Source organism: Sus scrofa, chromosome 3 (genome assembly GCF_000003025.6).
Source record: "Sus scrofa isolate TJ Tabasco breed Duroc chromosome 3, Sscrofa11.1, whole genome shotgun sequence".
Classification (NCBI taxonomy): domain Eukaryota; kingdom Metazoa; phylum Chordata; class Mammalia; order Artiodactyla; family Suidae; genus Sus; species Sus scrofa.
In genome coordinates, this window is record NC_010445.4 from 103,231,986 (window position 1) to 103,253,704 (window position 21,719).

Genomic DNA, 21,719 nt, shown 5'->3' on the forward strand with positions numbered 1-21,719 from the left:
ATCCTTTTTAATGTCTGAATGCTGTTCCATTCTGTGTATATTTTGTTTATCCGTTCATTAGTTGATGGGCATTTGGGTTGTTTTCACTTTTTGTCTGTTACAAATAATGTTACTATAAACAATTGTGTACAAGTGTTTGTGTTACCCTATGTTTTCATTTATCTTGAATATATACCTAGGAGTGGAATTGCTGGCTTGCTGGGAACTCTATGTTCAGCTTTTTAATGAACTGCCAGACTGTTCTCCAGTCTCCTTATTTCTTGCACACATAACCCTTTTTCACTCATCTATTTATAAAATATGTTTATTTCTGCGTTGGCTATTTTCTGCTGTTCTTGGTAGTTCCCAGGCTTTTCTCATCACATCCTACTTTGGGATAGACTACATCATGCAATAGGAATGAGTCTCTCTTTTTTACCTCCTTCTCTACCTCTGTATCTCTTTTTCTCTCTTTCCCCTCCCCAGTACATCTTTATACTTTCCCTAAAGTATTCTGAGCCACTGACTGACAGGTTCTAGTTTTGTATGATCGTAAATATAAAAGGAAGATTTGTTTGAAGAATTATATTTATTTATTTCACTGCCCAACCTGTGAGATTTTTCTAAACCTGAATGATTATATTTATTTGATTATGAACATGCAGTATCATGAAGCTAAAAGGAAAAACAATGACAGGCAGTGGATTCTTTCTGAAGCTTAATCTGAGCATCGTTAGTATTATAAGAAATAATGTACCTTCTCTTTCCAGGTTTGTGTTAATAAATATTGTACTTTTGAATGCTCAATTTAATTAGAACTAAGCTCCAAAGTTCATATTCAAAGTACATATTCTAAGTAGGTTCTGTCATCAAGTCGGTAGGAACAGAACATTGAAGATCTTTGGGGAGCTTCACTTTCCTCATCTATAAAATGAGAAGAGCATTTACTAGGTAGTCTCTGTATGATCTTTTGCACGTCTAAAAAGTACATATGTCTAGGAGTTCCCATAGTGGCGCAGTGGTTAACAAATCCAACTAGGAACCATGAGGTTGCGTGTTCAATTCCTGCCCTTGCTCAATGGGTTAAGGATCCGGCATTGTCTTGAGCTGTGTCGGGTAGGGCGCAGACATGGCCCAAATCTCTGGCTAGGCCAGTGGCTACCGCTCCAATTAGACCCCTAGCCTGGGAACCTCCATGTGCCTGCCATGGGAAGTGGCCCTAGAAAAGACAAATAAAAAAAAAAATTTTTAAAAAGTACGTACGTCTATGTATTTATCCTGCATATTTTTCTCAAGAGAGTAAATCTTTGGCTGATCTTTTAATATTGGTACGTAATTTTATTTCTTCTGATGATTTTTTTTTTTTTTTTTTTTTTTTTTTTTTTTTTTTTTTTGTCTTTTGAGGTCTGCACCTGAGGCATATGGAAGTTCCCAGGCCATGGGCCGAACTGGAGCTGCAGCCATCGGCTCATACCACAGCCACGGCAATGTGGGATTCAAGCCGCATCTTCAACCTATACCACAGCCCATGGCAACACCAGATCCTCAACCCACTGAACGAGGCCAGGGATCGAACCCGCATCCTCATAGATACTAGTCAGGTTCGTTACCACTGAGCCACAACTGGAACTCCCTGATAATTGATTTTTATATGCATATAAAATTGCTATCACAGTATGACAGTACAACATACATTAAATCCAGATTTAAATACATTCAAACAGCTAAAATATTGCAGATTATCACCATTAAAAAGATCTGCTGGCGTTCGCTAGTGGTTTAGGATGGTTAGTGGTTAAGGATCTGACGTTGCCACTGCTGTGGCTCCAATCACAGCTGTGGCATAGGTTCGATCCCGGGCTCAGGAAGTTCCACAGGGCATGGGCACAGCCAAAAAAAAAAAAAAGATTCCATTTCTGTTGTGTGCCAAGCACTATACTAAGTACTTTATACCCATAATTTCTTTTCATTCAAATAATGCTGAATGATGGATATAATTGGCCCAATTTTTAAGACATATTTAATTATATGAATTACTATGCCTCACATTTTCTTCATCCTTAATTGGAATTTTTAGATTGATGCCAGAAATGGCTGGAGTACAGCTATAAATAAATTTCTTGCTTTAATGCTTTCCATCAGATGGATTATTTTTTTAAACTTAAACCCATTTTTAGTTCTGAAAGCTTATGTAATTATTACTTATGGACTTTACAAAATTTTACTTAAGAATTTCATGTAGTAATCATAATTTATAAAAATTACCCTGAGCTATGTTTTTAGTGCTGTTACTAAAATAAAATTGGAAAACCATGTATGCACAAGTGACCAGTTAGAACTTTTTTTTTTCCCTTCAGGAGAACTTCTTCAATCTTGGGTCCCTATCCACAATCCCCTGTCTCTTTTTGCCATTAGAACTCAGGGGTTTCCATTTCAGGTACTATTTTTTCATACATATACACTTCTGTTTGCCCTTTCCCCCTAGACTTTCAGCGTGAGTTGAAAGAATCCATGAAGATGTAAGTGAACTTGGCTTTTGTAACTTTAACTTTGATTATTCATCATTCATCTTCTCTTTAAATCTCCACCTTTCCAACTTATTACCAATGATAGAAGAAAATGCCTCTCTTGTTTCATTTGTGAAACAGAGTAGGGCTTTAATCTTGACTAATGAACATAAAAGCAGAATCAGAGGCAAAAAGAAAGTCAATTTTATACCTTACTGTAAATTGTAATCATAAAATTTTCATTCATTAAATTTTGGGGAAAATTACAATTCACCACATAGACCAAAATCACTGTTGATATTTTGGTCTGTTTCCTTCCACATTTGTAAGCAGTCTGCAGGTAGGGTGCTGTACCTACTTAGAAGCATTTTTCTATAGAATTAATATGGGATAGATTTAGTAACCATCATTTTTTGATGGCTAACTAAAAACCTCTGTACTATTATTGACTTAGCCATTACCCTGTGCCTTGGTACTTGGTTTCTAGTTTTTTGTATTAAAATAAGTAATGCTGCATTTGACTCTTTAGAAATGAAAATTTTGAAGTTTCCGCCGTGGCACAATGGGATCAGTGGTGGTGTGTCTGCAGCACCAAGGAGTCAGGTTCAGTCCCAGCCCCTGTACAATGGGTCATAGAATCCTGCATTGCCGCAGCTGTGGCATAGGTCACAATTGTGGCTCAGATCTGATCCCTAGCCTGGGAACTCCATGTGCCACAGGCGGCCAAAGAAGGGAAAAGAAATTTTTTAGATCATTTCATTTCCTTGGGATAGATTGCATTAAGCAGTTATAAAAATATGACAGGTTTGAATTTTGATACACATTGCTGAATCTTAGAAAGCAATGCCTTTTGAAATAATATGTGAAAATGAAATTGGGTCATTGTTTACCAAGTCCCAACAAAACGATTTGGACTGCATTCAAATTTCCCCACATGATTTGATATACCGAAACATTTTTTAAAATGCCATTTTATTTGACTGTAAATCATTATGAAGCTAGTAAGAAAGACTTAATGGGCTGATTTTAATAAAAATACACTTGTTAAAACAAGGATGTTGATAATCGTACTCTACATGTGGGCTCTCTGTGTTTACAGACGAGAAGGCTGACAGGGGATTGAAGAATCACCTTCAGGTGCCTTATGTCACGGACAGTGGCAAACTGGTGTATATCCAAGCCAAGTGACACAGAGGAACTAACCGAGGGTAAAAAAGGGTAGCATGATCATTAACTATCAGATACAAGGATCAGACAGTGGACTGCAGTAATAGGTCCATGTTTCAAATAAGTGGTTTGCAATAGAACTTAAAAGAATTTTCTGAGACCTGTTGAAAAATGATTGTCTTATGATAGTGTTCCTTGACACTGGACATGTGCAAGGAGTACTTGAATTCCTATTTGTCAGAGATATTGTGATAATATTCTGTAATGCTGCCTCTTACTCTAATTCACTGGACACTTATTTATGGGACACGTATTATGTGCCCGGCATTGGGAACTCAATAGTGAGAGTTAAGCAAAGAATCAACCATAATATGTTTATGTTTTGCCTGGAGAGAGAGAGAAGATAATCACAGGTTGTCATAAGTAGGAAAGAATGGTATGAAGTAAGGTGTGATAGACAATAATAGGCAGGGATCCCTTCCTAGCGTGTTGGGGGCCTTAGCCTCCCTTGTGCTCTTCAGACTTGCATGTGTGACTGCCTAGCATTGGTTGTCTCAGACACTCCTCAAACTCAAAATCGGACCTCTTTACCTCCTTACCTAAAATCTCTTTCTCAACTCATGATTTCCCAGCAAATTGCACAACTGTTTTATTCTGTTGTTAGTAAGCTGTTTATAAATTTTTGTATCGTCTCGGACACTTCCCACTTTCTCCCTCACTGTGCTTAGTTCATCACCAAGTTTCCTAAATCCATTGTTACCGTCATTACCATTCTAATCCAAATCACATTTGACTGCCATATAGCAAAGTGGTTGGCGTGGATGGTAGGGTCAGTCTGCCTGGGTTGAAATCTGGCTCTGTCACTTGTAAGCTGGTTAACTTTGAGCAAGTCACTTGTCCTCGTTTTGCCTCAGTTTCTACATTTGTTAAATGAGAAGAATGATAATACTTATTTTATAGAGTAGCTGTGGGTTAAATGAATTTATATATATGCGAGGTGCCACCATTTACTAAAATGGTGCCTGACTCTTAGAAAACAATTTAGAATTGTCAGCCAATATCTTTCTCATGTAGAAAGTGGAATGATCTTTATATATCCAAATCTGATACCTTGTTGAAAACTCTTCCATTGGTTACCTTACCATGAAGACCAGTTCTGTAAGGTACCCTCAAGCCCCTGCATAAGCTGACCCCTGCCTATGTTACCTCCTTATTTTATTTCATCTGTCCTATAGCCATATGAAGTAATGTCAGATGAAAATAAATCGTAGTACTTACCACACCAGGACATTGGAAACATCAAGTTAATCCATATAATACGCAGTATTTTTATTGAGTAAATGCTCAGTAAGTGCCAGCTATAAAAATAATAATCGTTATTTTTTCTTAATGTGTCAGCTATATTGGACTTCTTTCAACATATCAAACCCACTACATACTTTTCTTTCTCAGGTATTTGAATTTTGCTAAAAAGCTCCATTCTACCTTTTTCTGGCTGGTTTACACTCTTCCTTCATCTGGTTACATTCTCATAAAAATGTTGCAGCATTGGAGTTCCCGTCGTGGCTCAGTGGTTAACGAATCTGACTAGGAACGATGAGGTCGCGGGTTCGATCCCTGGCCTTGCTTAGTGGGTTAAGGATCTGCCGTTGCCGTGCGCTGTGGTGTGGGTTGCAGACGCAGCTCGGATCCCGTGTTGCTGTGGCTCTGGCGTAGGCCAGTGGCTACAGCTCCAATTCGACCCCTAGCCTAGGAACCTCCATATCCCAAGGGAGCGGCCCAAGAAATGGCAAAAAGACCAAAAAAAAAAAAAAAATTGCAGCATTAATTTGATTATTGTCATAACCGAAAACTATTTCTTTTTTTGCAACTTTTTTTTTTTTTTTTTTTTGGTCTTTTTTGTTGTTGTTGCTATTTCTTGGGCCGCTCCCGCGGCATATGGAGGTTCCCAGGCTAGGGGTTGAATCGGAGCTGTAGCCACCGGCCTACGCCAGAGCCACAACAATGCGGGATCCGAGCCGCGTCTGCAACCTACACCACAGCTCACGGCAACGCCGGATCGTTAACCCGCTGAGCAAGGGCAGGGACCGAACCTGCAACCTCATGGTTCCTAGTCGGATTCGTTAACCACTGCGCCACGACGGGAACTCCGAAAACTATTTCTTAAATTATCTTTTTCTCCAATAATGAAAATGTATGAATTGGCTCTTTAAACTTAAATACAGTCAGCTCATTGTTTGTAATGTTACACATTTTGAGTTCGTGTGAAAGTGTACATGAGCTGGTTGAAACCACTCCTCTTGTTACTTCATGTCCTGCAGCTGGGGGGAAATCTGGGCCAGGAGATAACATAGATAATGATAGAATTTTCCATCACTTTAACAACTGCAAGTGCTAAAATTAACACATTGAACAACAGTAGCATATTGAGGGCCTGCAGGGTAGAGGGAGAGAAAATATTACAGACAAAATAAGTTAAACCTTGTTTGAAAAAAGCTAAGGAAATATGGTCTTCAAAAATTAAAACAAAAATATAGTGGACCTCTAACCTCATTCATTTTTCTCTTTTTTTTTAGCACAATACCTAGATTTGTAGTCCCCTCATGTGCAGACTGACTTGATTTCTGTTAAGACTATCGGATAGGAGTGTTAGGTGGAAGGTGCTGTCCTGAGCAAGTCAAGCCTAGATGAAGACAGGATGTTTCTGCTGAGAAAAGACTCCATCTAGCAAAGGAATAGTTGGCAGGAATAGCTGGCTCATAAAAATGTTCTTCTCTCCCCACCCCTTACTGTTATTTTTATGTAATGAAGATTACATTAATTGTTTGAAATTTAGTTTCTGCCTTAGAAATGGGGGCACAATAGTGAGGTTTTTTTTTTTTTTTAAGAAAAAAATGTCTTTCATTCAGTGGAAAATTTAGAAAAGGATAGAGAAACAAGGGATGGAGTTGATGGGGAGAAAGGATAGTGATTGATTTAAAAAAAATAAAAGCCCAGTTTATCTTTTGCTTAAAGAAATGGAATCTTAAGTTGATCACCATCAATATTCCAAGAGAAGTCTTGCTACAACTTCAGAGCTATGTTATTTTATTGCCTCTGTGCTAGGTATTCAGATTTGTTAAAGCAATCCTGATTTTAGACTTTTAAATATCTATTTCTCCAAAATCATCCACTACAAATTTAAAATCAATTTTAATTTCAAAATTATGTTTATTAAGTAGTTTAATTTATTAAATAAATAAAATGAAATTTAATTTTGAAATTGAAATTAGGTAACTTTTCAACCAAAAGAAAATAGTTATGAGTAGTAAATAATAGAAGCTGTTTTCCCATCACATCAGAGGTCTGTGATGTAGATTTAACTCCTGGACTCCAAGAAGAGTTTCAGATAATAGAGTTCCTTACTTCCCAACTGTGATTGGCTGTTTCCCCAAACCTGTCTTTACTAGACTTCAAATCTAGGGAGTAAGTTTGGAGGATCAGGAAAAGGGGAAGCGGGAACTGGCCCCATGAATCAGGGCAGGCAGAAATAAGTGGTGAGAGAAGTTGGGGAGCAGGCAGTCGGGAGAAGAGATTGATAAACGATGGACCATTGCATATTCCTCTTCCCCAAAGTTCTCTTCATCCTAGCAGAGCCCTCTCTATAGTCAAGTGGTCTTTTTCTGTCCAGAATTTAGAAAGACCTATCAAGTTCAGTTTGAAGCCTTTTCTCTGAGCAGTTCAAGACTCACAAATCCAGGAGTTCCCTTGTGTACTCAGCGGGTTAAATATCCAGCATCACTGCAGGGGCTTGGGTCTCTACCCTGACCCTGAGGAACTGCCCTGAGTTCAGCAAAAAAAAAAGTCAAAGATCTATATAACTGGTCATTTTAGATAGTTTATAAAAATAGCCACTCACTTTAATAAAACTTTTTAAAAGTAATGAATTGTCATTTGGGGGCACCATAATCCCCATCCCACAAAGCACACGAATATAAATGAAACATTCCAATTATCTAAATAACCTTTTAGCATTTCACAGTTTCTCACTTTAAACTGGTTATATTGGGCTTCCCGTCGTGGCTCAGTGGTTAACCAACCCAACTAGTGACCATGAGGTTGCGGGTTAGATCCCTGGCCTCACTTAGTGGGTTAAGGATCCAGCGTTGCCTTGAGCTGTAGTGTAAGTCACAGACGTGGCTTGGATCCCACGTTGCTGTGGCTGTGGCATAGGCCAGCAGCTATAGATCCAATTTGACTCCTAGTCTGGGAACCTCCATGTGCCTTGGGTGCGACCCTAAAATGACAAAAGACAAAAAATAAACTGGTTGTGTTAATGTATAAATCAATATCTCAACAGCTGCCCTCTGTGCTTAGAAAGGAAATCCTACTTTTTTGCGTCACAGGCTTTATTAATTACAAGATGATCAGAAGACCACATCTTAAGGTCTGAGGACTTCCATGGTTAAGCAAAGACATTACTTTTTTTTTTTTCCCAAAGATTATTTTAACTCTGCTGAATTAAAGTTCTGAATAAGGGAAGAGAAAAGAAAAGGAACGATTACTGAGCACGTAGTGTGACAGAGCCCTTACATGTGTTATTTCAGTTAGTCTTGTGAATACAATAATAGCTGTCAGTATTCCATATATACCGTATGTCAGGCACTATTGATGGTGGGTTTACATTTCTCTCATTTCCTCTTGACAGTAACTTTGTAAGGTAAATATTATTCTCATATTAAAAATGAGTGGACTGGAGTTCCCACTGTGGCTCAGTGGTAACGAACCCGACTAATATCCATGAGGATGCAAGTTCAACCCCTGGTCTAATGAGTGGGTTAAGCATCCGGCATTGCAGTGGGTTGTTGCTCAGTGGGTTAAGGATCTGTCCGAGCTGCGGTATAGTTTACAGTATAGTTGCAGACACAGCTTGGATCTGGTGTTGTTGTGGCTGTGGTATAGGCTGGCAGCTGCAGCTCTGATTCGACCCTTAGCCTGGGAACTCCCATGTGCATGAGTGCAGTCCTTAAAAGAATAATGATAAAATAAAAATAAATTAAAAAATAAAAATGAGTGGACTGCAGATAAAAAAATATTAGTCTATTTGTTCAAGATTTCCAGATTTGGAAAACTGTAAAATGAGGAATAAAATTAAGGTTTAACTCATTACAAATACTCAATACAAACACCTTTCTAGATGTTAATGTTTCGGGGATTTTTTTTTTTGAAATTCAAAAGCATTTTTACTGTTGTATTTGAAAATGCACATCAAGAGAGAACTTTGGGATGCCTGTTATGTTCAGTTTCATGATCTTGGTAGTAGTTACATACAGTGGTTCAGTTTGTGAAAGTTCCCTTAAAACTTTTGAGCTTTCCTAATAAAATATTTACTTTAAAAAATGTAATTCATGGGGAGTTCCCGTCATGGCTCAGTGGTTAACAAATCCGACTAGGAACCATGAGGTTGCGGGTTCGATCCCTGCCCTTGCTCAGTGGGTTAAGGATCTGGCATTGCTGTGAACTGTGGTGTAGGTCGCAGACACGGCTCAGATCCTGAGTTGCTGTGGCTGTGGCGTAGGCCGGCGGCTACAGCTCCGATTCAACCCCTAGCCTGGGGACCTCCATGTGCTGTGGGTGCGGCCCTAGAAAAGGCAAAAATACAAAAAAAAATAAAATAAAATGAAATTAAAAATAAAAAATGTAATTCATGAAGTACCCTGGTGACTTGGTGGGTTAAGTATCTAGCATTGTCACTGCTGTGGCTCAGGCTACTTCTGTGGTGCATTTTTGATCCCTGGCCCAGTAACTTCCACATGCTACAGGTGTAGCCATTAAAAAAAAAAAAAAAAAAAAAAAAAAAATTCATGCTGAACACAGAAAATGTGAAAGACAGACTGGCACAAGGGGAAAAAAAAGTAATTGGTAAGCTCACTACTCAAAAATCTAACAGTTTCATAAACTGATTCAATATAGTTGGAAATGGTGGGCTTTCTGGTCCTTATGTCTTAAAGCAATTTAAGGTCTTCTTTTTTAAAATAATGTGTGTTTTTTTTGTTAAATTATGAAAGAAATATTACCAGATGTCAGAGTTCCCGTCGTGGCTCAGCAGAAATTAATCTGACCTAGTATCCATGAGGATGCGGGTTTGACTCCTGGCCTTGCTCAGCAGGTGAAGGATCTGTGGTATAGGTGACAGATGAATCTTGGATCCCATATTGCTGTGGCTGAGGCACAGGCTGGCAGCTATAGCTCTGATTTGACCCCTAGCCTGGGAACTTCCATATGCCATGGGTGTGGCCCTAAAAAGATGAAAGAAGGAAAGAAAAGAAAAAGAAATATTAGCAAATGTAGAACTTTTTGGGAAAAAGAAAAATGTAAATCTCTTCAGAATTCCACCTTAATATAACCACTCATATTTTAGTGTACTGAGTGAAGGTTTTGTTACATTATAGATCATAAGTACTGTTTGTGTGTTAGTCAGTGCTTGAAAGGCAAAAAGGTACAATAAAGTCAAAGTATGATTTAAAGCAGTGCTGTTGTATATATGTGATAGTTCAAGTTATCTATAAATTTAATTTTTTTTTCACCTTTTGACCCCATTCATCCATTTCTCCCACCAACCAACTCTGGCAACCACCAATCTGTTTTCTGTGTCTGTGGTATTTGTTGTCTTCTGTCTGGTTTATTTCACTTAGCATAATGCCCTTGAGGTCCAGCGACATTGTTGCAAATGGCAAGATTTCACTCTTTTTTTTTGTGTATGAGTAATACTCTGTCGTGTGTGCGTATCCATTCATCCATTGATGGACAGTTAGCTTGTTTCCATGTCTTGGACATTATAAATAATGCTGGAATTAACATAGGAATACATATATCTCTTTGAGATAGTGACATCATTTCCTTCAGATATATATCCAGAAGTGAAATTACTGGATCATATATTCTATTTTTAATGTTTTGAGGAAACTCCATTTTGTTTTCCATAGTGTTTGCATCAATTAATAACCCCGTCAATGTTTCCCTATCCCCACATTTTTCTTAACACTTATTATTTCTCATCTTTTTGATTATAGGCATTCTAATAGGTGCGAGGTGATATTTCATTGCGGTTTTGAGTTGCATTTTGCTGATGAGTAATGATGTTGAGCATTTTTTCATGTGTCTCTTGGCCATCTACATGTCTTTGGACAAATGTCTGTTCACATCTTCTGCCCATTTTAAAATCTGATTGTATTTTTGTTGTTGATTTGTGTACGTTCTTTATATGTTTTGGATGTTAAACCCTTATCAGATATACAGTTTGCAAATAGTTTCTCCCATTTAGTAGGTTGCTCTTTTATTTTATTTTATTTTTATTGTTAGGTTTCCTTTGCTATGCAGAAGCTTTTTAGTTTGATGGAGTCCCATTCGTTGATTTTGCTTTACTTGCTTTAACTTTTTGGGTCGAATTAAAAAAATTATCATCAAGACCAATGTCAAGGAGCTTACCAACCATGTTTTCTTCTAATTTTATAGTTTTAGGTCTTCTGTTTAAATCTTTAATCCATCTTGAGTTCATTTTGTGTATGTATAAGATACTGGTCCAGTTTCATTCTTTTGCACATGGCTGTCTTGTTTTCCCACCACCATTTATTGGAGAAACTATCCTTTCCCCATTGCATATTCTTAGATCCTTTGTTATATATTAATTTACCATGTATGTATGGATTTATTTCTGGGCTCTCTGTTCTGTTTCGTTGACATATGCATCTGTATTTATGCCAATGCCATACTATTTTAATAACTATAGCTTTGTAATAGACATTGAAATCAGGGAGCATAATGCTTCCAGCTTCATTGTTCTTTGGAGTGCTTTGAACATCTTTGGTGATGTCATGCAAATTTTAGGAATATTTATTCTATTTCTGTGAAAAATGCCATTGGAATTTTGATAGGGATTGCATTGAATCTATAGATTGCTTTGGGTAGTATTTTAACAATATTAGTTCTTCCAGTTCATGAGCATGGAATAGCTTTCCATTTATTTGTATCATCTTCAATTCCTTTCCTTAATATCTTATAGTTTTCAGTGTATAGGTCTTTGGCCTCCCCAGTTAAATTTATTTCTATACATTTTATTTTATTTTGATGCATTCTTGAATGGGATTGTTTTCTTTCTTTTTCTTTCTTTTTTTTTTTTTTTTTTTTTTTGCTTTTTAGGGCTGCACTGGCAGCATTTGGAAGTTCCCAGGCTAGAGGTCTAATTGGAGCTACAGATGCTGGCCTATGCAACAGCCATAGCAATGTGGGATCCAAGCTGTGTCTGTGACCTACACGACAGCTCTCAGCAACACTGGATCCTTAACCTACTGAGCGAGGCCAGGGATTGAACCTGCCACCTCATGTTTCCTAGTCAGACTTGTTTCTGCTGTGACATGATGGGAAATCCTGGGATTGTTTTCTTAATTTCTCTTTCTGATAGTTTGTTTTTGCCATGTAGAAATACAACTGATTTTTTTTTTTTCCTTTTAGGGCCGCACCCATGGCATATGGAAGTTCCCAGGCTAGAGGTCTAATAGGAGCTGCAGCTGCCGGCCTACACCACAGCCACAGCAATGTGGGGTCCAAGTTTCGTCAGCAACCTACACCACAGCTACCATCAATGCCAGGTCCTTAACCCACTGAGTGAGGCCAGGGATCAAACCCACATCCTCCTGGATACTAGTCAGGTTCGTTACCACTGAGCCACAGTGGAAACTCCCAACCAATTTTTGTTATTGGTTTTTTTTTTTTATCCTGCAACAATACTGAAATTATTTGTTGGTATTAACTTTTTTGATGAAGTCTAGGGTTTTCTGTACATAGTATTAGGTCATCTGCAAATAGTGATAGTTTTACTTTTTCAAATTGGATGTGTTTTATTTCTTTGTCTTGCCTAATTATTCTAGGTAGCACTGCCAATACTATGTTAAATAAAAGTAGCCAGAGTAAGCATCCCTGTCTTGTTCCTGATCTTAGAGGAAAAGGTTTCAGTTTTTCACCATTAAGAGGGTGTTAGCTGTGGGTTTGTCACAAATGGCCTTTATTATGTTGAGGTACATTCCCTTCATACCAGTTTTGTTGAGAGTTTTTATCACAAATGGATGTTGTATTTTGTCAAATTATTCCTCTACATCTATTAGATGTTCATATAATTATTTATTGAGATGATTATATCTTTTAGTTAATGTGAGGTATCACATCGATAGTAGATTTTCAACCAGCCTTGCATCCCTGGAATAAATCTGAATTGATAATAGTGTATGATCCTTTTTAATGTATTATTGAATTTGATTTTCTAATATTTCATTGAGGATTTTTATATCTATGTTCATCAGGGATATTGACCTGTGATTTTTTTTTTTTTTTTAATGTGGCATCTTTGTCTGGCTTTGGGATTAGGGTAATGCTAGCCTCATAAAATCAGTTTGGAAGAGTTTCCTCCACTTAGTTTTTTGGAAGGATTTGAGAAGGATTGGTATTAATTGTTCTTTGAATGTTTAGTAGAATTCACCAGTGAAGCTGTCTGGTCCTGGACTATTGTTTATTGGGAGGTTTTTGATTACTGATTCAATCTCCTTATTAGTAATTTGTTGGTTCAGCTTTTCTATTTCTTTTTTTTTTTTTTTTTGTCTTTTTGCTATTTCTTTGGGCCGCTCCCGAGGCATATGGAGGTTCCCAGGCTAGGGGTCTAATCGGAGCTGTAGCCACTGGCCTACGCCAGAGCCACAGCAACGCAGTATCCGAGCCGCGTCTGCAACCTACACCACAGCTCACGGCAACGCCGGATCCTTAACCCACTGAGCAAGGGCAGGGACCGAACCCGCAGCCTCATGGTTCCTAGTCGGATTCGTTAACCACTGCGCCACGACGGGAACTCCAGCTTTTCTATTTCTTTCTAATTCAGTGTGGATACGTTATATGTATGTTTCTAGGAATTTATCCAGTTCTTCTAATTTGTCCAATTTGTTGACATATAATTGTTTGTAGTTGTCCCTTACGATCTTTTGTATTTCTGTGGTATCATTTCTGATTTTATTTACGTGAGTGGAGGAATCTTTTTTTTTTTCTTCTTCTTCTTTTCTTTTTTAGGGCTGCATCTGCAGCATATGTAAGTTCCCAGGCTAGGGGTCGAATTGGAGCTGCACCTGCTGACCTACACCACAACCACAGCAACATGGGATCTGAGCCATGTTTGTGACCTACACCACAGCTTGTGGCAATGCTGGATCCTTAACCCACTGAGCAAGGCCGGGGATCGAACCTACATCCTCATGGATATTACTTGGCTTCTTCAGCTGCTGAGCCAAACAGGAACTCCAGAGGCTTTTTTTTTTTTTTTTTTTTTGAAAATTGTAATGGTTTTATTGTATTATGTACTGAATAATCTGAACAAAGAAATATCTGGGCAGGGAGGCAGCTGCTTTCTCCTTCACTTCTTTGGGTTAATAGAGCAACTTGTCATTAGATTGAAAAAAAAAGAAGAAGAAGAAGAAGATAACTTTTGCATTACTTAAGTCTAAGGCATGCTCTGGTACAACACAGACTTCTCCTGTCAGATGCAACTAGCCTAGTGTCCAAACATCATGCACAATACTCGGTAGCAAGCAGTGCACTACCCCCACTCCCACCATGGCCCTGTTGTTTGTGTATGATATTTGGAGCATCTGGAGGAGTGTGAATAATGTGAGGACGAAGAAGGGGGAGGAAACAGCATGAGTGCCTGGCTGGGAGGTGGTCAGCAGAAGTTGTATATGGCAAGCCGGAACATGTCTTTGGTGTAGACCCAAGCACTGCTGGTTTTTTTTTTTTTTTTTTTTTTTTTTGCCTTTTTGTCTTTTTAGGGCTGCCCCTGCCGCATAGAGATTCCCAGGCTAGGGGTCAAATTGGAGCTGTAGCTGCCAGCCTACTCCAGAGCCACAGCAACTCGGGCTCTGAGCCGCATCTCCGACCCACACCACAGCTCATGGCAATGCTGAATCCTTAACCCACTGAGCGAGGCCAGGTATTGAACCCACGTCCTCATGGATGCTAGTCAGGTTCGTTAACTGCTTAGCCACAACAGGAACTCCAGACCCAAGCATTGTTAATGTTCTTTATTTTATATTTTTTAACATATTTATTTATTTATTGTCTTTTTAGGGCTGCACCCGCGGCATATGGAAGTTCACAGGCTAGGGGTCAAATTGGAACTTCGGCTGGCAGCCTATGCCACAGCCATAGCAACATAGGATCTGATCAGAGTCTGCAATGTACGCCACAGCTCAGGGCAATGCCAGATCCCTATCCCACTGAGTGAGGCCAGGGATGGATTCTGTGTGTCCTGAAGGGTACTAGTCAGATTTGTTTCCCCTGAACCACCATGGGAACTCCTGATGTTTTTTAATAGGAATATCTGGTGGAACCCCATGATGGGGTTCATCACCCTTGAGGCTGCCCAGAACCATACTGATGATGCAGCTATCTGGTATGGGTTGACAGTCCTGCGCCATGATCCTATGCTAGATTTTCTGGAATGGAAGGCTGGACAATTTCTCCACAGTGGCAGCTTTCCCCTGGAATTGCTGTCCTTCCCATGAAAGGCATGATGTGTTAATAGAAATTATACCCAATTAGGTTCTGTCATTATCAAATACCTGGTAATAATGCTGAATGAAGCTGCATCCAATCTGCTCCCACCAGATAGCTAGTCAGATTCTTAACCTGCTGAACCTCTGGTCTGCGCCAGAGGAATTTTTTCTTTTTCTTTCTTTTTTTTTTTTTTTTGTCTTTTTGCTATTTCTTGGGCCGCTCCCGCGGCATATGGAGATTCCCAGGCTAGGGGTCGAATTGGAGCTGTAGCCACCAGCCTACGCCACAGCCACAGCAACTCAGGATCCGAGCCGTGTCTGCAACCTACACCACAGCTCACGGCAATGCCGGATCGTTAACCCACTGAGCAAGGGCAGGGACCGAACCCGAAAGCTCATGGTTCCTAGTCGGATTCGTTAACCACTGCGCCACGACGGGAACTCCAGGAATTTTTTCTTAATGATTCTCTCCGAAAGAGTTATAGGTTCTACCGTTAAATTTAATCATTTATAGTAAGTTATAAACTTATCTAAAGGAATTATCTGATACATCTTTCTCTTCTTTTCCTTTCTTTTTTTTCTTTTTTTTTTTTTAGGCCACACTTGGGACATGTGAAAGTTCCTAGGCCATGGATCCATCCTGTGCCATAGCAGCAACCCAACCTGCTGCAATGACAATGCAGGATCCTTAAACCAGTGCACCACAAGGGAACTTCAAGACATGTTTTCTATTAGAGGGGGAAAAAAAAACTTTTAACATTCAAAAACAAAAAATTGCAATCTTGTAAGATTACTTAAATCCCTCAGATGAAAAAATACGCCATTGTTGCATTACTGTCCCCTCAATACTCTGATAGATTTGATAAGTAAGGGAGGAGATAATCTGTTAATGGAAAGATTGATGAACTAACAATCAGTAATTCTCATTTCTAGTTTTGCCTGCGCCACTCACTCAAAGTCTTATTGTGAAAAAGTTAAACTTCTTTAGAATCCCAAACCGTAAAATGAGAGGACTGGGCAGTATCTCAAAGGATACTTACAGCCAAAATAATTTATGACACAGGGAGTTGGCCAGGCCTGGATCAAACTTTTATTACAATAAAGAATGAATTCATAAAGCAGAAACATTCAATAACTGGGAGAAGAGAGCTAGCCATCTTTATTTGCAACCAGAGCAGATACAATGTGTTTCCTGTCCTTTCCACAAGTAGCAGTGGGAAGAGGGGGAGGGGGAATACAGGGACAGGATGTCCTTCCCTGACATGTCACTCACTAGCCTATATTTTTATATTTTTTTCCATGGCCATTAGGTTTGATATCCCAGAAGCCCATCCCACAAAAGAACTACAAATAACTTTTTGTAGGGACAAAATAAGTGCTTAATTTCATTTTCACTTGTTAAATTTTTTCAGGTCCCTTCCTTTCATTATCATTGTAGTGTGAATTAATAAGTGACATAATTTCAAGAACTTGGGAGAAGGATAACATTTAGAGAGAAACACTTGAAAGGACTTTGATGGGCCTTTGGTAGATTAATACTATTGCCAGATTGCAAGTGAAACGTGGAAGAAACTGGGAACCGGACAAGTGAAAAAGGAGAGGTGCCCGGATACCTAAGATAGCTCTAGGGAGTAGAAAGGGATTTTGTTCTTTTAAATAGTGTAACTTTAGGGCATTGCGAGAATTGATTGTATAGTTGCCAGTCTGCCTTTGAAGACAGGAACTGTGTCATTTATCTTTATATCCCCAATGAGATAACTTACAGTCAAATATTTGTTGAAATGTGTACCGACTGCTCAGGGATAAGGAAAAATGAGTTCGAAATAAAAGAGCCTTGGATATTTGTAACGTTTACAGGATTTACTGCAAGCTATAAAGGAGGTGAAGCAGAGCCCTGTTTTAGATGTGGTGTCACCAAACCAAAAATTGCAAGAAACAGAAAGCTGCTGTGTTGCGTTCAGGACAGAGAGATGATTAGTTCCTTCTAAATGAAAAGTGATCAGGCAACAGGTTTGACTGAACCTCTAGCGAGAAAAAAGGCAGGAACGACCGCGATAAGGAGATGGACAGAAGTGGAGTGTCTTGGGTCAGAGAATCACTCTAGACAGAGCAGAAGGGAGAGGTCCGAGCGTGCTGGCTAGAGAATCCCGGGCCATGGGGTCGGACCGGCGAAGCTTGCTTTGAGCTTGTTTCTTAACAGAACTACCAGGAAGCCGTAGGAGATGTGCAGCTTAGGCTGGCATTTCGGCGCGGTAACTTCCGTGTGTGTGTGTGTGTGTGTGTGTGTGTCTGCAACAGTGAGCGCCTTGTGTGTGTGTGTGTATGCGCGCCACAGTGAGCGCCGCCCAAGAACTTCCGCGTGCTAGGGAGGCTGGAGGACCGCCAGCCAGCCCCTGCTTAACCAAGAGGAAACCCGCGCTCCCCGCCGGGGGCCGCCCCTTCTCCGCCATGGGCTGGGGCGGGCCCGGGGGCGGGGCCGCGGTGGAGCCGCAGCCGGTCGCAACCCCTCAGGCAGCCCGGGCGGTGCTCGCCGGCACCACGCCCCGCGACTACATTTCCCAGCAAGCCCCGCGCCGCCCGCGCACCGCAGTTGACCCATTTCCCGGCCCGTCCCGAGCTCGGCCGGCCCCCGCGCCCAGGCGGCTGCTCCCTGCTGACTGGGGTGTGGGCGGGGAGCGGCGGAGGGAGGAGGAGACGCTGCTGGCCGCCGCCGTTGCCTCAGCTGCTGGGCGCCTGGGCAGCTCCCCGGGTTCCTGCGGCCGCCATGGACGAGCAGGCGGGTCCCGGCGTCTTCTTCAGCAACAACCACCCGGGCGCCAGCGGTGCCAAGGGTCTCGGGCCTCTGGCGGAGGCTGCCGCGGCCGGCGACGGGGCGGCTGCGGCGGGGGCGGCGCGAGCCCAGTACAGCCTCCCGGGAATCCTGCACTTCCTTCAGCACGAGTGGGCCCGCTTCGAAGTGGAGAGAGCCCAGTGGGAAGTAGAGCGGGCGGAGCTGCAGGTAAAGACCCTCCCGGCCTGGCCGTCTTCATCCCGCCTCTCCGCTCTCTTCCGCCCCGCCCCGGACCCTTCCCCCTCCCCCGCTCCGCTCGCTCGTCCCCTCCCCCTTTGCTCCAGCCCATCCCACCCAGAACCTCATCCCCTTCCTCCCTTCACCTTTGCCTTTAGGTGACCCCACTTCCTCGACCCGGGTTCCCACTCCCAGCTCCCCCCCCCATGCGTTGTTTACCCTCCCCGCACCTTTTCGTCTGCTCCTTCCCACTCTTAACTCTCAGGCTTGTTTGAACTCTCTCGCCATTCCACATTTTAGGTCTTCCCTTTCAGTTTACTAATTGGGCTGACAGTAGTTTTGAGAGATGAGCAAATCATCCCCTATCCTAGTGAGTGGCCCTCCTAGGTCTAGAGAAGATGCCTGGAAAAGGTATTGACAGTTGGCGCCTCTCTGTGAGGAAGGCGATCAGAGAAGACAACAGAAGTTGTATCCGTGAGGCCTTGACTTTAAGGCAAGAAGCTGCCGTTGGGTCAAAGTGTTACTAGGAATATCTGCTCCCTTTTTATATATGTAAATGTTTCTTCTTTTACTTCTTCCTCATCCCATCCCGCGTTTCTTTTAGATATTTCAGACTCGTGGATTTTGAATGAAGAATCTAGATAGATAATCACAGTCAGATAATGGTTCAGAGATGGTTTCTTGTTCTCAGAATCTAAAACTTCCCAAGGGTTAATTTTATGTTCAGGGTTTTGTGAGACTGACTTGTACTTTAAAAGGAACTAAAAGGAGCTTCAAAGTTGGTTACATTTCCTTGCATAATCTACAAGATAAAGTATATCCAGGGAGGAGCTATTGTGGGATCTTGGAAGAATGAAAGTGAGGCTGATACTTTGCAGGCCATTCTGAACTGGTAAGTAGGTTTCAGTGGCTGTTTTTAAAACTTCCAAGGCATACACTAATTTCACAAGGAATTTAAAGAACTACGAGTGGCTCTGCCTTTCTGTCTTTCTGGCTAATCCTGTATGCTTGTGAAATCTGAGTATAGTTTTGGTTGGTGAAACACTTGAAGTTAAAGTGCTACCCACTGTGTCACTTTTTTTGGTACCATGTATTTTCTTTGGCACTTAAGAGGAAAGAAGAAACAATCATGTTAAATAGAATCATGTGCTGTAACAGGCTGCTTTGGTGTAGTGCAAGTGGTTGTGGAAAGAGCAAGCAGAAGGGGTTACAGTATAAGCTGTGCTTGCTGCCTGCTCTTTGACCTTGAGGAAATCCTTTAACTTTTCTGAACTTCAGTTTCATCATTTATTTATTCAGCGTATTTATTGAATGCGTATTTATTGAGTAACTGTAGTTACTCCTCAGTTTTGCCCTCTCTACCTTACCCCCTCCCTGCCCCAATATATACACACACACTACTTACTGGGTTATTTATGGCAAATGTTAAACTTCAAGTAGGTTTCCCATTGGTGCTTATACTAAGGGCACTACATTTTTACAGTATCTTGGTTTGTGCTCCAGTTCAATTAAGCATCCATGGAGAAACTTAGAAAATGTGCCATAGTTTTTTGTTTTTTGGTTTTTTTTTTTTGGTCTTTTGTCTTTTGAGGGCCACACCTGCGGCATATGGAGGTTCCCAGGCTAGGGGTCTAATTAGAGCCGTAACTTTTGGCCCATGCCAGAGCCACAGCCACACCAGATCCAAGCCATGTCTATGACCTATACCACAGGTCATGGCAACACCGGATCCTTAACCCACTGAGCGAGGCCAGGGATCGAACTCACAACCTCGTGGTTCCTAGTCGGATTCGTTCCGATGCGCCATGACAGGAATTCCTGCATAGTTTTTAAACAGAGCAAATAGGCATTTTGGGAGGAGGGAGTTTCCAGGAATCTGTGGTTTTTGACCTCCTTATTAGTATAATTGAATATATATTTTAAAAATAATTTCTTTATATCAACATCATTAAATTCGACCATATCCCTTCTTTTTTCCATCAGAATCTTTCTAGTAGGAAATAAGAATTGAATGAATGGTAATGAAATTTGGAACAGTTGGTATCATCTTTTTAATTTTTAAATCTCTTCTTAAGTCAATACCAGAGTCAACAAAAATACTTTTAAGATTAGGTCTGATTTTTCTCTTCAGGAACCTGTCAGTCCTGCTCTTTCAAGTTGCCTGGGCAGAGTTGTGAAAGGCAACCCAAGCTCTCATCTCCCTGGCTTGCTTACACCATATCCTCCGTCCTTCAGATCTTGGGAGTAAGGAACTGGCCACATTATGCCAAAAACTTATTCGTCATTTCTTGCCCCCTTGTCCATCTTTGTTAACATAAAACTCTCTTTTTATTTTTGGCAATCTCTCTCCCACCTTCCCAGCACCATTCAAATGAGAGTAGGTAATTTATGGGAAAAAAATGGTCAAGATTATTCCTGAGCTTTATATTTGTGAAAGAAATTGAAGATAGAATATAAATCATAATATTTTAAAGATTTTTTAGTGTAGGAGACATTGTGCTAAATGCTCTCAAACATGCTGTCTAGTTGGAGTAATAGAACAAACAAATTGCATAGGAATCAATTTTTATCATTTTGGGGGCTTAAATTTTCTGTAAAGAGTGTAAGAAAGGAGAGCTAGTGGTGAATTGGGAGGGTAGAAGGGAAAAAGACCTTATGAAGCTGCAGTTCCCGTCGTGGCGCAGTGGTTATCGAATCCGACTAGGAACCATGAGATTGCGGGTTTGATCCTGGCCTTGCTCAGTGGGTTAAGATCCGGCGTTGCCGTGAGTTGTGTAGGTTGCAGACACGGCTCCGATCTGGTATTGTCAGATCTGGTATTGTTGTGGCTCTGGTGTAGGCCGGTGACTACAGCTCCGATTAGACCCCTAGTCTGGGAACAGCCATATGTCTTGGGTGCGGCCCTAGAAAAGACAAAAAAAAAAAAAAAAGACCTTATGAGGTAATGAGAACCTGAGGCTCAGTATTTGAAAATTACTGGCTAATGGGAAAGAAGCCTGTAAGGAAAAAAAAAAAAAAAAAAAGAAATTATTGTTCCTAGCTTTTGATGTTTGTTTGTGGTAAGGGGGGCTCTTTTGTCTACTTGGAAATGCTTAGTTGCATGAAAAAGGTGATATAATTATGAGGGCCTGTGGTATGGTGGCTGTGTACTGGAATGTTTACAAATCTGGGTTTTGGCATTATTGATTCATATTTTCCTTCAACAAAGTTTTCAAGTACCTACTTCATGCCAAGTTCTGTTCTAAGGCAGTGGAGAAGCAATAACGATTAAAACAGATTCTACCTGCATGATGCTTAAATCACTGGGGAAGACAGGCAGTAATAAATGAATACATTCATAAAATGTTTGGTGGTACTAAGTGCCATGATAAAGTAGGGGAAGGAGTTAATGGAGTGCTTGAGAAAGTGGAGTGGAGAAGGCAGGCTTTACCGATAAGGTGCCATTTGAGCAAAGACCTGGAAAGGTAAAATCTGAGGAAAGAGTGTTCTGGG

The 21,719-nt window shown here is 40.7% G+C and overlaps 1 protein-coding gene across 2 annotated transcripts in view; it reads left to right on the plus strand.

Annotated features, from left to right (window-relative positions):
- The window catches only part of STRN (striatin), a 114,925-nt gene continuing 111,046 nt past the window's right edge, over positions 17,841-21,719 (plus strand). For both annotated transcript variants that reach the window (XM_013996218.2, XM_003125240.6), the window contains exon 1: positions 17,841-18,218. In XM_013996218.2, coding sequence (XP_013851672.1) covers positions 17,985-18,218 — 234 coding nt within the window. In that variant the 5' untranslated portion in view covers positions 17,841-17,984. The remainder of the gene's footprint in view (positions 18,219-21,719) is intronic.